At 34.1% G+C, this 14446-nt stretch overlaps 1 protein-coding gene across 1 annotated transcript; it reads right to left on the bottom strand.

Moving 5' to 3' along the window:
• Positions 1–10531: 10531 nt before the first annotated feature.
• Positions 10532–13646, bottom strand: LOC115715588 (protein FATTY ACID EXPORT 5). The gene is made up of 4 exons (XM_030644227.2): positions 13493–13646; positions 11933–12156; positions 11371–11458; positions 10532–10975 (listed from the first exon to the last, which is right to left on the bottom strand). Exons 2-4 carry the CDS (start codon positions 12129–12131, stop codon positions 10903–10905), a joined length of 360 nt encoding a protein of 119 aa, XP_030500087.1. The 5' UTR covers positions 12132–12156; positions 13493–13646; the 3' UTR covers positions 10532–10902.
• Between the last annotated feature and the right edge of the window lie 800 nt (positions 13647–14446).

The following is a 14446-nucleotide window of genomic DNA, read 5'->3' as shown; positions in this document are numbered from 1 at the left end:
CAAAGTTCAATATCGGTCCATTCCAATGCATACTCCATGCATCCAACCTGAGCTTCACTTTAACCTATGTTCTGGAAAGAACATAACATTTCTCCAAATGTAAGTAAACTCTGTTGTAGATTGTCATATCAGTGAAACCCAGTGTTCTGATAAATCTAGGAATACTTTATTCACATAGTCATGTTTATTTTCCACTGTGTTGACAACACAATAAACATGTTCAAGTATGTGAAAGGGGTTTGGATGAATTTATAAATCAAATAGACAAGCAATTGATTAAGTGAACCAAAACATACACAAGTGAATGAAAAATTACTTCTGTTACTTTATTGATATAGAATAATCTAGATTACATTGAAACAGAGTTTTATTTTGGGCATAAAACCCAACAAACTCCCACTTGCACTAATATAAAACAAATCAGTACATTTCAATTAATCCTAAATTCTGACGGTGCTTTTCGAATGAAGTTACTGCCAAGACTTTGGTGAATGGATCAGCCAAGTTATCCTGCGTATCCACTTTCTCCACCAGTACATCCCCTCTTGCCACATATTCTCTGATAATATGATACTTTCTTTCTATGTGCTTACTTCTCTTGTGGCTCCGAGGTTCCTTACTGTTGGCTATAGCTCCAGTGTTATCACAAAGCAGGACTAGAGGCCTTTCCATTCCAGGAACTACACCAAGACTGGTGAAGAACTTCCTAAGCCGGACAACCTCTTTAGTCGCTTCAAAACGCGGTTTATGTATTCGCCTCCATGGTAGAATCCGAAATCGCAGTTTGTTTAGCACTTCTCCAAACCACTGCTCCACCCCCAAGAGTAAACACCATCCCAGATGTAGATTTCCTGTCTTCAAGACATCCACCGGAAATGCGAGGTACGTATAGCCTAAGGGATTCAAAGCACCACCCTTGTAGACTAATACATAATCTCTTGTACTCTTTAAGTATTTCAAAATATACTTAACCGCGTTCCAATGTACCCTTCCTGGATTTGACTGATGCCTGCTCACGATTCCAACTGCATAGCAGATGTCAGGTCTAGTGCATAGCATAGCATACATCAGACTCCCAACTGCAGAATCATAAGGAATTTTTGCCATGTCTTCTATCTGCTTGAGGATCGCAGGACACTGTTCCTTAGATAGACGGATACCATGTCTAGAGGGCATGTTTGCCCCTTTGGTATTGGTCATGGAAAATCTCTCAAGAACTTTGTCAATGTAAGCTGTTTGAGAGAGAGCAAGGGATCTGTTCTTTCGGTTTACGACAATGCGAATACCAAGAACATAGGCTGCCTCACCCAAGTCTTTCATGTCGAATTGAGTGTCAAGCCATTCCTTGATGTGAGTCATTTTCTTGACATTGTTTCCAATGATCAAAATGTCATCAACATAAAGGACCAGGAATACTACTACTTGGTTTTCCTTGAGTTGGTAAACACAAGGTTCATCTTCATTCTGATGAAAGCCGTAGGTCTTGATGATCTCATCAAACCTTTTGTTCCATGAGCGAGAAGCTTGCTTAAGCCCATATATGGACCTATTTAACTTGCAAACTTTATTCTCCTGCCCAGGAAGAACATAACCTTCTGGTTGCTCCATATAGATGGTTTCTTCAAGAAGCCCATTAAGAAAGGCTGTCTTGACATCCATTTGCCAGATTTCATAATCTAAAGCGGCAGCTATGGAGAGAAGAATTCGGATGGATTTGAGCATGGCAACAGGACTAAAAGTTTCCTCATAGTCCACACCTTCTCTTTGGGTATAACCCTTGGCGACCAGTCTAGCTTTGAAAGTTTCGACTTCGCCTCCAGCACCTCTTTTCTTCTTGTAGACCCATTTACATCCAATAGGACGAAAATCTTCAGGTGGTTCTACATATTCCCGTACTTTGTTCTTTTTCATGGAATCCATTTACGAATCCATACCGGCTGACCATCGCTTCCGTTGCGGACTTGCCATTGCCTGTTTATAGGTCAATGGGTCGTCATCAATACCGTCACCAACGACCATATTGATTTCACCATCCAAGCCATAACGAGATGGTTTTGTTGAAACCCTCCCACTACGACGAGGAGCGGTGACTTTCTGAACAGGAGCTTTAGTAGTAGTTTTCTCAGTTGCTACAACTGAGGGAGTGGGATGTTCCTCTTCTTGAGTAGAAGAAGATGGTACATTTGAAGGAACAGTATCTGTGAGCATTTCCTCTAATACAATTTCACTTTTCGGTTTGTTGTCTTTCATATAGTTCTCTTCAAGGAAAGTAGCATTTGTAGAGACAAACACTTTGTTATCCTTGTGACTATAGAATAGTCCACCCCTAGTCTCTTTAGAATTTCCGACAAACATGCAAACCTCGATTCGCGATTCCGGTTGCTTTCTTTCTTTCTTAAGACGTGAAGCAGGGCACCCCCAAATCCTATAATGGCGCAAACTAGGTGTGCGACAATTCCATAGTTCGACGGGTGTCTTAGGGACTGCTTTAGATGGAACAACATTTAAATGTCGTTTGCCATTTGAATAGCATATCCCCAGAAGGACGTAGACAGAGTTGAGTAACTCAGCATAGACCTAACCATTTCTAAGAGAGTGCGATTTCTTCTTTCTGCAACTCCATTCTGCTGTGGAGTGCTAGGAGCAGTATATTGGGATTCAATTCCAAGTTCAATTAAATGATCTTTGAACTGCATATCCATATATTCTCCACCCCTATCAGTTCGCAAGATCTTTAATGTTTTACCTAATTGGTTTTGAGCCAAAGCATGAAATTCCTGAAACTTGTCAAACGTTTCAGATTTCTTTTGCATTAGGTAAAGAAAACTATATCTAGAGAAATCGTCAATGAAAGTGACGAAATACTCATAACCTCCTGCGGCTTTTACATTCAACAATGGTCATGCAAACATCTGAATGTACTAACCCTAGGGGTTCTTTGGCACGCTCTCCCTTTGCAGAGAAAGAACGTTTTGTCATTTTTCCTTCTAGGCAAGACTCGCAGACTGGCAGCTCTCCTAAGACGACATTTTTCAATGGACCGTCTTTGGTTAGCCTATTGAGTCTATCAAAGCCTATATGACCTAAACGTAAATGCCATAGATAAGTTTGATCATCATTATCAATCTCTTTTCTCTTAAGGCTTCTAGGTCTAGCTACATTGAAAAGTTCAGTATTTAGTGAGATTTGAGTATCAGGTCTTAAAACATAAAGCCCTCGTTCCATGTTTGCAACACATATATGAAATCCATTACGAGAAATTGAACAATTTGAACTCAAAAAATTCAATATATAAAATTGTGTCTGTAAACATGAAACACTAATCAAGTTTCTACTAAAATTAGGAATATAAAAAACATTCTCTAAAAGTAAAAACTTCTTAGAATTAAACTTGATTCGGGCTGTTCCTCTTGCTTTAACTGATACCAACTCGCCATTTCCAACTTTAAGCTTTAACTCATCTGGGTGAAGATTCTCCCAAGTTTCAAGCTCGTAATGAAGAACATACATGGTTAGTAGATCCGGAATCAACAATCCACGAGGATTTGTCGTTCTCTAAAACACATGATTCAAATACAAAAGCATCACCTTCGTTTGAATTGTCTACAGAAGCACAGGACATTGTTCTTCTTTATGTCCCTTTCCATTACAATTCGCACATAGAACATGATGTCTGACATTTGTACTTGAAGAAACAGCTTTGTTGGAGCCCTCATGCTTAATCTTCTTCCTCTGATTAGAACTTGCAATGCTAGCAGGTCTCATTGCAATCAGATCCCGCTCATGGGCCCTCAACTCAGACTCGAGTTTGTCCATGTCGGAGGAGTTAGGATTGTTCAATAAGTAATATAGAACAAAACTGTTATACTCCTGAGGAAGACTATAAAGTATGAGTTTCACCCATTGTTCCTTTGATAAATCAATTCCTAGTAGATTTGCCTTTTGGAATTTCAGATTCATCAACAATAGGTGCGAGTTAATGCAACTACCTGTGATGCATTTTCACACTTTTGAGTTCTTTTGCAAAGATACTAACTAGGAGTGGATCGGGATGAGGGTTATTCATATTGGCACTACAACATATCAATAAACAGAAGTAAGGTTTTGGTTCTATAAATTCATACACGGAGTTCGGTAAAACAAATAATCACTTATGTTATAAAAATACTAAATCTAACATAGTTTATTTTCCAAGGTTTCCAACGAATCGATACGGTCCCGTTTAGGCGAGAGTCAAAGCATCATCCATTGAATAGAGTTGTCAATTCATCTAAAATGTCAAACATTCTAGCAACCTTTTATTCGATCAAGATTGGAATTCAGCGTTGTCCCGTTTAGGCGAGAGTCAAGGCAATTCTATCGTATGAGCTTCTACCATTGTTTCGCATTCTTATAAGTCTTACATAGTCGCCACCATTAGGGTGGTCATGAACCATATAAATAAACCTATAAGAATACTTATCTTTCGAGATTAAACGACGCTAACTTGCTAATGAACGTTCCTCCATTAGGGAGGATTACTCACTAAAACAATAGCTATGTAAAACCAACAATGGAGATCGAATTTCTCTTTGATTAAAGCTCATTATTTAAACATGTATTTTGTCTAATCATTTATATTCCATATCTCAATAATGAAATATTACAAATTAAAGTAAAAACTTTAATTAAATTTCAAAAATGGAATAATTTTGAAAAATATCTTATTTAAGTTGTTTAGAAAATCTAAATACCCAACTTAAAAATATTCCTCAAACAATGACTTAATTAAATATTACCAATTAAGTAGTAACCACTTAATTTAGAAGATATTCCATTTTAAGTTCCCATATTTAGAAAATATCAACTTAAAAAAAATATCTAAAGAATCTTAATAACCAATCGCCAAAATTCCTCAACTTAATTTATAATAGGAAATTCAAAAATATTCAAATCTAAGTTGATTTGATAGATTTCACTAAATCTCAACTTAAATAGGAATATTTAATGAAATTATAAAATTAAGATTCAGAAAGAATTTATATGGTTATAATTCCATATTTAATTAAAACAAAAAAAAAATACATATAGCTTTCTAGAATATGACTATTCAAACTATGTTTTTCTTAAATTAATTTCAAGGAACAATGAAATTAATTATGTTGCTAATCAATTTTTTAATAGGTTAAACTAATATAATTAACCTATCACAGTTATCCAAATCAGGCAAATGGGCCTTCACAATTGGGGTTGTTCATTTGAGGGGGAGCTGGGTCCAGTATGTCGCACCCACTTCTAAGGCTCCCAACTCTCACACAAGGCCCAAAAGAGAGGAATTTAACCTTACAATGAATAACTGTTATTAATTGAATAGGCTCACAACTAAATGAGCCTAAATAAAATCTATCAGTTATGATATTTTATTTAGCAACAACCACCTATATGTATCTATAATAGAAATTAAACATATAGGCTCACACAGGCATCCACATTTGGATGGATCCTATCATGTTGCTAGGTCATACACAGATGAAAGAAGTTTGTAAAAAATTACCTGTTACAAATTATTTACTTGATCTATCGTCAATTGAACCTTTGGTTAAAATTAGATCAACTGATCTATCATCAATTTAACCAAGGCAATTTAGATCAAGCAATAATAGGTTTTAGAAAACTTACAAACAATCTAAAACACATACTCCTGCAACAAGGTTAGATTTGGATAGTTGGATGTAGGATTTATTTAATTTTAATCATTTATTTCGAAAAATAAAATAAAATTAAACCTACCATTTTGAAAAATTAGGTTTTGAGTAACCTAAATGTCATTTCAAAATAAATTGCTAACTTTCCTTTTAAATTTCATGTTATTTAATAAATTAAATAATAAAATAGAAAATGGTAAATACATACCCTTTTCTTGTTTTACAATTTAATTTAATTAAAAAATAACAAAATTTAAAAGTTAACAAAAATACCTTATTTCCTATTTTAAAATTATCATGATTATTATGATCTTATTTTAATTAAGGTCAAGTTACCAAAAAAAAATTAATATCTGACCTTAAAAAAAATAAAATAATCAAATTTTAAAGGAAATAAGAAAAAAAAAAAATAAGCAAAACTTGATTTTTTCTTATTTTCAAAATCAAATTACACTAATATCTAAAATTAATTTTAAAAATTAAAATTAATTTATTTCTGATAATTAGATTTGAAATTTGAAAAACAAAAATCAATATACAAAACTACACAAAAAATCGGAATTTAATTCCATGACATAGCATGAAAAATCGAAAAAATTGGAAGATTGGGTGAACTGTACGGATGGCATGTTGTGCATGGCCATCCGCGCGCGGATCTGGGGTGATTGGCCGAGAAATCACGGCGCAGGGAGGCTGCAAGCAGCCCTTCCGCGCACGTGATGAAGTTGCTCGTCACCCCGATTTTTCCAATTTTCAAAAATTCATAACTAATTCAAATTAAATCGAAATCGAGTTCTGTAAAAAAGTAAATTGCTTAGAATTTTCCAAACTATCCAACAAAAATAATTACAGAATAAAAACAGTAACCATTTTTCCCAGAATTCACAAACAACATTCAAACATCAATATGACACTCAAAGCAACATGATACCATCCAAAAAACAAGCAAATCGTTTTAAGTCCAAATTTCTTGCAAGCAAAACGATAACCTGGCTCTGGTGCCAGTTGTTGGAAGTTATTTTACCAGGATCTTAGATCTACTCACAAGTATGTTGATTTAACAACGTAAATATGAACTTCTAAAACGATATGAAATTAAACACATAAGAGTATCAGAAATCTTACAGTGATTGCAGCGGAATATATATGTCTCCTCCCACTCAGATCTCTAACCCTTGATTCCTTTCTGTAGCAGAGTATAATCAAGATCTGAGCCCGAAAGTCCTTCTTTGTTGTCTCTGAAATCTACACAGCCTTCCTCACTATGATTGAGGTATTACTTGATGTGTGTGGGCACTACTCTAGCACTCATACATTTCGAAACAGTGAAGGTATAGAGAGAGAGAGAGGGTGGCGGCTCAGAGAGAATTTTCTGAGAGAAAATTCTTTCAGAATAATGCTGTGAAAAGCTTGCACAGAGATGTTAAACTCTGAGGCCTTTGCCTTCTATTTATAGAAGACCACCAAGGGCTATGATTGACATTTTGAACTGAGAAAATCAAGGGAAAAGGAAGGTAAAGGGGTCGGCCTAGGCAATCTGGAAACAAGGCTTGCCTCTTTTCCAACTTTCCTTTTCCTACACTTGATAGTTTCCCTTTTTGTGAAATGTTGCCAATTCTACTGTTCAACCATATTAATGATAAATCTAATTACTTGATAATTAAAAATAATTATCAAATAATATATTATCATTTATTTTATTAATAATGAAACTAATTAAAGTTTCCTAATTAATAAATATGCCCTTCAAAATCTCTATTTACTGTTTTGCCCTTAATGAGTGCCAAATTCTCAAACTGACAAGTTTGTCTTGAGAATTTTTAATTGATTAATTAAAATCAATTAAATGAGTCCTACAAGTAATATCATCTCAACTAGTGAGGGGACCATGGGTCTATATATCCGAGCTTCCAATAAGCAGATCTTGAATTTATCACTTAAATTCACTGACTTATTAATTCTTCGTTGAATCCACACATAGAACTCAGAATTGCACTCTCAGTATATAGAATGCTCTATATGTTCCACCATATAGACACATTATTAGTTATCCATTGTTATAATCCTAATGTGATCAATGATCCTCTATATGGATGATCTACACTGTAAAGGGACTTAGATTACCGTAACACCCTACAATGTATTTTATCCTTAAAACACTTAACCATGTATAAATGATATTTCAACTAAGTGAAATGAGTACTCAATCATTTATCTCGTTTGGTTAAGCTCGAAGGAGATCACCATTTGCTTACTATTCGCCAGATAGAAGCTATAGATTCCATATTTATGTTAGCGCTCCCACTCAATCGCACTACCGTGTTCCCAAAATGTATGTATTGCCCAAACTACAGTTTTAGGCTTAACTAACAAATCAAAGAACACGAATAACACTCTTGAAATTAAGCCTAACCATATCAGGATTTAGATCATGTGATCTAGGATCAACTTCTGATATTGAATTGAATAGATGTTTACGGTAAGTTTCAAAATCTAATTCAAAGTTCAATATCGGTCCATTCCAATGCATACTCCATGCATCCAACCTGAGCTTTACTTTAACCTATGTTCTGGAAAGAACATAACATTTCTCCAAATGTAAGTAAACTCTGTTGTAGATTGTCATATCAGTGAAACCCAGTGTTCTGATAAATCTAGGAATACTTTATTCACATAGTCATGTTTATTTTCCACTGTGTTGACAACACAATAAACATGTTCAAGTATGTGAAAGGGGTTTGGATGAATTTATAAATCAAATAGACAAGCAATTGATTAAGTGAACCAATACACACACAAGTGAATGAAAAATTGCTTCTGTTACTTTATTGATATAGAATAATCTGGATTACATTGAAACAGAGTTTTATTTAGGGCATAAAACCCAACACTTTTGTGTCTCAAAAAGCCTAGATCAAAGTTGACCAAAGATAAAATAGAAAAATTCATTAGAGCAAAGAAAGATTTAGAGTGAAGAGCACAGAATAAAGAATTTTACCTATCACTTACTGTGTAGAAACTCTTGAAGGTGAAAATTTTATGCACAGAGCCTTCTCTCTTTCTTATTTTCTCTCCTGTTTCACAAACTGCACAAAAAATAAAAAAATCCTTATTATGCTGCCTCTCTTCCCTTTTATAGAGACTCTTTCTTTTTAGTTTATTATTATTTTTATTTTTTACTAACCACCCACTTAACGTATAAGTGGTGAGAGTGGAGAGAATATCTCCTAATTTTACTCTCATTTGACTGACCATTTTTTATCATATTATTATTATTATTATTATTTTCATTATTATTATTTTTTTTACTAAAAAAATTATTCCTTTACATTTTGAATGACTTATAAAGGAGGTAATTATTATAATAATAATAATAATAATAACCTTTTTTTCGTTCAACAGCATTCGTCATTTATTTGGGTCTACATATACAATGGCAAATTCGGATTTGAGAAACTCTGATTTGGTATATGGTGATGAACATATGTCTGCAGAGCAAAAATCATATATATTCCTAGTAGAAGCCTAAAAGCTTAGAATGCTCTTTAAGGGGGAGTACTTGGTGTCAGCTCTCCACCACCCCCTGGCACCTTGGCTAAGTGAGCTACTACTGGTCAGTGGGACTAGTAGGGTGGGCATATGAGGACCACGAGGGAACTCATACGTCTCCATGAGTTGGAATACTCATGGACACTATCAGGCCAACCCGGTAGTGCGTCTAAGAATGTTGCAAGAGGTTAGCGGGTACGTTTTCATTGGCTTGTCGGTGTGCCGCTTGCACGGGACGTGGTCTAAACCTCCAAGATGTGTTGTGGTTCGCCTTGGCCACGAGATGATATAGGTAGTCATTCGTGGGCTAGTTTGCATACGTGCATGGGACAGATGCACCATGCTGGAAAGAGATAGAGGTCTAACGTATGCTACTAGTTTGATGGCTTGTCTCGAGGGCCTGCCAACACGCGTGGGGGCATGGTGCCTTAAGGATTGGACCATGGACGTATGTGAGTCCTTGGGTGATGAGGGAGACTGTTCAGACAGCATTGAATGGGGCATGATTAGAGGCATTGCCACGTCAGCTTGGTGTTGGCTTCTTGCCACACATGCTACCTTGGTCACAAGTGACGAGGTGAGCGACGGTGTTGGGATTTGCCTTATCATAGTAAGAACCTATAGATAGTGCGAGTATCTTGGCTAGAGAGCTTTCAACACGAATGCACTCATGGATGCTTGCGAGCATGACTCGACGAGAGTTGTTCAAGAGACAAAAGTGTGCATGAGGCACACGGTCGCGCAAAAAATGAGCCCATTGTTACTCAGATGGTTGGAAAGTTGACATTAACTTAGAAAAGTCAAGGTGTCACACGGGTATTCTGCTACCTGAAAAGGTGAGTCCCAAATGATTGGAAAGTTGACCTTAGCTTAGAGAAGTCAATGTGCTACACGGGTATTCTGCTACCTGAAAAGGTGAGTCAGTGACACTTAACAGTGCAGCAAAGAGGATGGAAATATATATCTTTAAGTACCGTATGCATCGAGAATGTGTAGTCTAATATTCATTATGATATATACACAACGAAACCATTTAGCCCCAACTTTTTTCTTACTAAAATTTTCACCAAATTTCTCAAAACTCTAAACACAAAAAGCCATTTTCCCTGACATTTTTTTTCCTTTTCCCCATCAAATTCAAGGTTTAAACAGACCCAAAAGGACCAAAGCTTTGGTTCCTTAGAGATAATACAATTATTTTGATCTGCGAAAAGCACAAACTTCTAATAGAAATTCCATTAAAAAAGGAAAAAAAAAAAAAACTTCCAATATAAATCTTTCTAAAAATGGAATAGAAAGAAGAAAAAAAATCATTTTGAATTATCAACCGGAATAAACAAACAGATCATCTAATTTGAGTTCCAAACATTAAAGTATTATACTGAGCTTCACTAATCTATAACTATCAATGTCTCAGAGTTCTAATAGATTCAAAAGGAGAGTACAGTAGGAGTGTCAGAAAATGTAATAACCAAAGTTACAATTTTAAATTAGGTCCCTTCAAATTCATATACAAAAGACATTGTTTTTTGGAACTCACGAATTGTTTGGCGCAATGCCAAGTAGTATAAAAATGTTCAGAAAACTAATATCCAATGGAATTATCCGGGTAAGTGGAAACCAAGTATATTCAGTTATGGGTGGTGAATTGAGGTCCTTGTTGAATCTATCATTCGGCCTTGGCAGGAATATGGTTGCCACCAGTAGCAATTTTGAACAAATAAAATGCAGTCATGAGAGCACTGCAGCAAAATCAGACCAAAATATCACTTTGTAGGTGAAGATGAAGGGAGGCATAGGGGAAAACCAGTAACATTACAGAAAAGAAAAGAAAAGAAATTGCAAGCCTTGAGGAACAAGAAAATTAGAAATTTTCAGGGGTAACAATGAAAGCAAAAGCTATTAAGTTGTATGTTATGTGTGTATTTAGACATTGTAGTGAGGTGCTACATTTAGAAGAGACAATTATGTGAACGAAAACAAAAGTATGACTCATCAGTAAAGTATGAGTTGTATTCCAAGTTTCGTAACTAAAAGCTGGACAATGGTATTTCATATATAATCATCATCAAGTGCAGAACACAAATGAACGATAGATGAAAGTAATGGGACAAATCAGATCACATGCAACACTTACCTAATACCGGCAACAACCCCAGCTGGCATAATCTTAGAAGTCTGCAAGTAGCGCTGTCCCATGACCCATGTTAGTGCAGCTGCACATACTGTTTTAAATGAAACTAGCATTACTTCCCCAACTAGTGTTTCTTTAAGATTAAGGTAAAGATTAAAATTGACGAACATGACAAAAATATGAAAGAACCAGTCTCCTAATTACCGTGTATATAAACAGAACACCACCATTCATATTGACACCCCAAATTTTATTGAAAAAACCAATTCATTACATGCAAATATTATGCTTAAATGCAGTTACTTCAAATAATACAAGATAGCAATAACCATTTCTTTTTTTGTGAAAAGAAATTTCTTAATAGTTATTTGGTGTTCTAGATAGATCACACAGGAGCCGAGATGCCAGATCAGTTTCTTATTTTTTCCAATTTCATTATCAGTACTTCTAGTTTTCCATAATCAACTAAGATCAATCAGAATATTACGATCTGTCCACAAAAGCAAATCTCCCAAACACAAAACCCATCAATAGAAAATCGAAAAATAAGAAAAGAAATCCATACCCGTCTCAAGAATCAAAGCAAAATATGAGTTCCTCCTCTTCTCGAAGGCTTTGAGACTAAGATAACCAGCGAGAATGAGCAGAAATCCACTGCCCACACCTCCACCTAAAGAAGCTATGCTCCCCTTCTTGAGATACCCAACAACGCCTCCAATCACAACGATGAACCCATAAGGGATGGTGAAGCAGAAATCGTGCATATTTTTTCTCCAAATTCTTTATTCCCTAGAAAATTACAGGCATACATTTACAAGCTTTTACCACTTAAGCATATGTGACCACTCCATATCTTGTATGATATGTGCATTAAACCACTAATGATTTACCACAGGACAAAAGCCCAGGTGTCCTACTTGCACAAAAAGCACTTCAACAGCCATCCAAAATAATATAATGAGCCTTGGAAATTTAGATAACAGTGATAACTATGAGAATCTTTTCTGTATTTTAGTAAAGGCTGCTGAAACAGTTGCATAACATGAAGAAAGAAACATGATGAGAATAAAACTGACACTGAAGAAGAAAGGAGAAACATTTTATCTAGGTGATATAGGAAGAGGTTTATGAAAATAAAAAAAGGTGCATAATGGTATGTAACATTAATGGATTAAACATTACCAACACTTTTTGAATGCTATCAAAAATGGAGCTGAGGAAGTGAAAGTAAAAGCCATAGTTTTAATCGAAGAGTTAAATAAACAAAAGAAAACAAGAAAGTAACCAATAAATCTAATGTGTCAAGCTAATATAAATACACTGTAGATTCATGAACCACAAGAAATTAATTGGTTCACTTTAAGACGCTTTCAAGGTTTTTTTTTTTAAAAAAAATTGAAAACACCAAACGAGCCATATACCATGTTGTTATGAAGTTATCTGACAATTCCCAAGCACTTAAATTGTATAAGATTATTGTCAAACAATGCAGTCTCAACAAAAGTTGGTCGAGCCCCTGTTTGTTTTAGCAATTATCAGATGCTCTGACCACAAACTTGCAAGGTAACGTACTTATATGTCTCATATATAAATATATATATATGAGACATATAAGTACGTTTATAACTATTTTTCTCTTTGTATACAGAGCTAGCTAAATAGATCTAGTTAACTACGTTTATCTGATTGTCTTTGGTATATTTTATCCAAAAACTCGACAAATTCAAAGACGATTCGATGATGATATATAGGAGACCAATATATATATATATATATATATATATATATATATATATATATAAATTTACGTACAAATAAACACACCGCCCAAAACACCAAACACACAGATAATTATAAAACATAAAACAAATAATTCGGAATCAAATCGTTTCACCAATCATTCATTTCTCGTTTATTTGAATATCAGCAAGTATTCTATGGAATCAAACCCAAATAAGGATCAAACTATTATATCCAGAGTCACTAAGAGTCAAGTCATATATAGAATGAAACTCAAGATTTCAAATGTACAAATAAGATTTTGAGATTATTATTGTTTTTTTTTTCAATAAAAAAACCTAAATTAGGGCGCATGAGAAAAAAGATGAAAGAAAAAGCAAAATACCTGAAAAATGTTGGGGCGATTTTGAGGAGCAATGGAGAAAAGTCGAGTCCCGTGGGGAAGGAGGTCAAAGCGCCATTCCGATCGTGCTTTTTCTTTTAAAAAATGGGGGATAGATCTGAGAGAAGTTGAGAACACTTCTCACGTGTAATTTTTTATTTTTTGGTTTTTTCATTGTTACCGTTAAAAATAATTTTTTTTAAACTAACCAAGCAACTCAAATTGCAATAAAAATCCGTAAAGCAATTCATATAAAAACTACTATAGAAATCACTAGAAAAGTTCAAACTGTAAATTTGAAAAAAATAAACAATAATTAGCAATTTTACCCCTGTAATTTTGACAATATTAATTTTAGCCCCTAAAATATACGGTTTGTTAAGAATTCTCTGAACTATTACATTTACAGAATTTAGTCCTTCTATTATGTTCTGTCCAATTATTCTGTTTAAATGATGACGTGTCTTTATCGATTAGCAACTTTACCTCCAAATTTTGACAATTATCAAATCGTACCCCTTAAAATAAAAATGAGAAAGATTTAACATTTTTTATTAAATCTTAGAAATTTAATTTAGATCCTAAAAAAATTATTTTGAATGATTAAAAAGATTAAAAAATAAAATAAAATTTTAAAACTAATTACGCGATATAAAATATTATTTATTTTTTATTAGAAAATTTATTTAGATATTAAAAAAATATATTAAAATTTAATTTGTAAAAACTAAATTTTAAAGGAAAAAACTTGAATGTATTTTGTTTTTATCAAAAGATGTAGATTTGTTTAAGTAAACATAATATTTTTTTAGTTTAATTTATAATTTTTTTAGAAAAAAATTTATATTTTTATTGAATTTTTAATTATTTTTTTATTTGTTAAGATGTGAGTTTATAAATATAAATAAAGTCGGTTTTTCTTGAAAAATCTGACTTCATTTAAATTATTTATTAGAT

The sequence above is a fragment of the Cannabis sativa genome, chromosome 5 (genome assembly GCF_029168945.1).
Source record: "Cannabis sativa cultivar Pink pepper isolate KNU-18-1 chromosome 5, ASM2916894v1, whole genome shotgun sequence".
Lineage (NCBI taxonomy): Eukaryota > Viridiplantae > Streptophyta > Magnoliopsida > Rosales > Cannabaceae > Cannabis > Cannabis sativa.
This window is presented reverse-complemented; position numbering and strand designations above follow the sequence as displayed.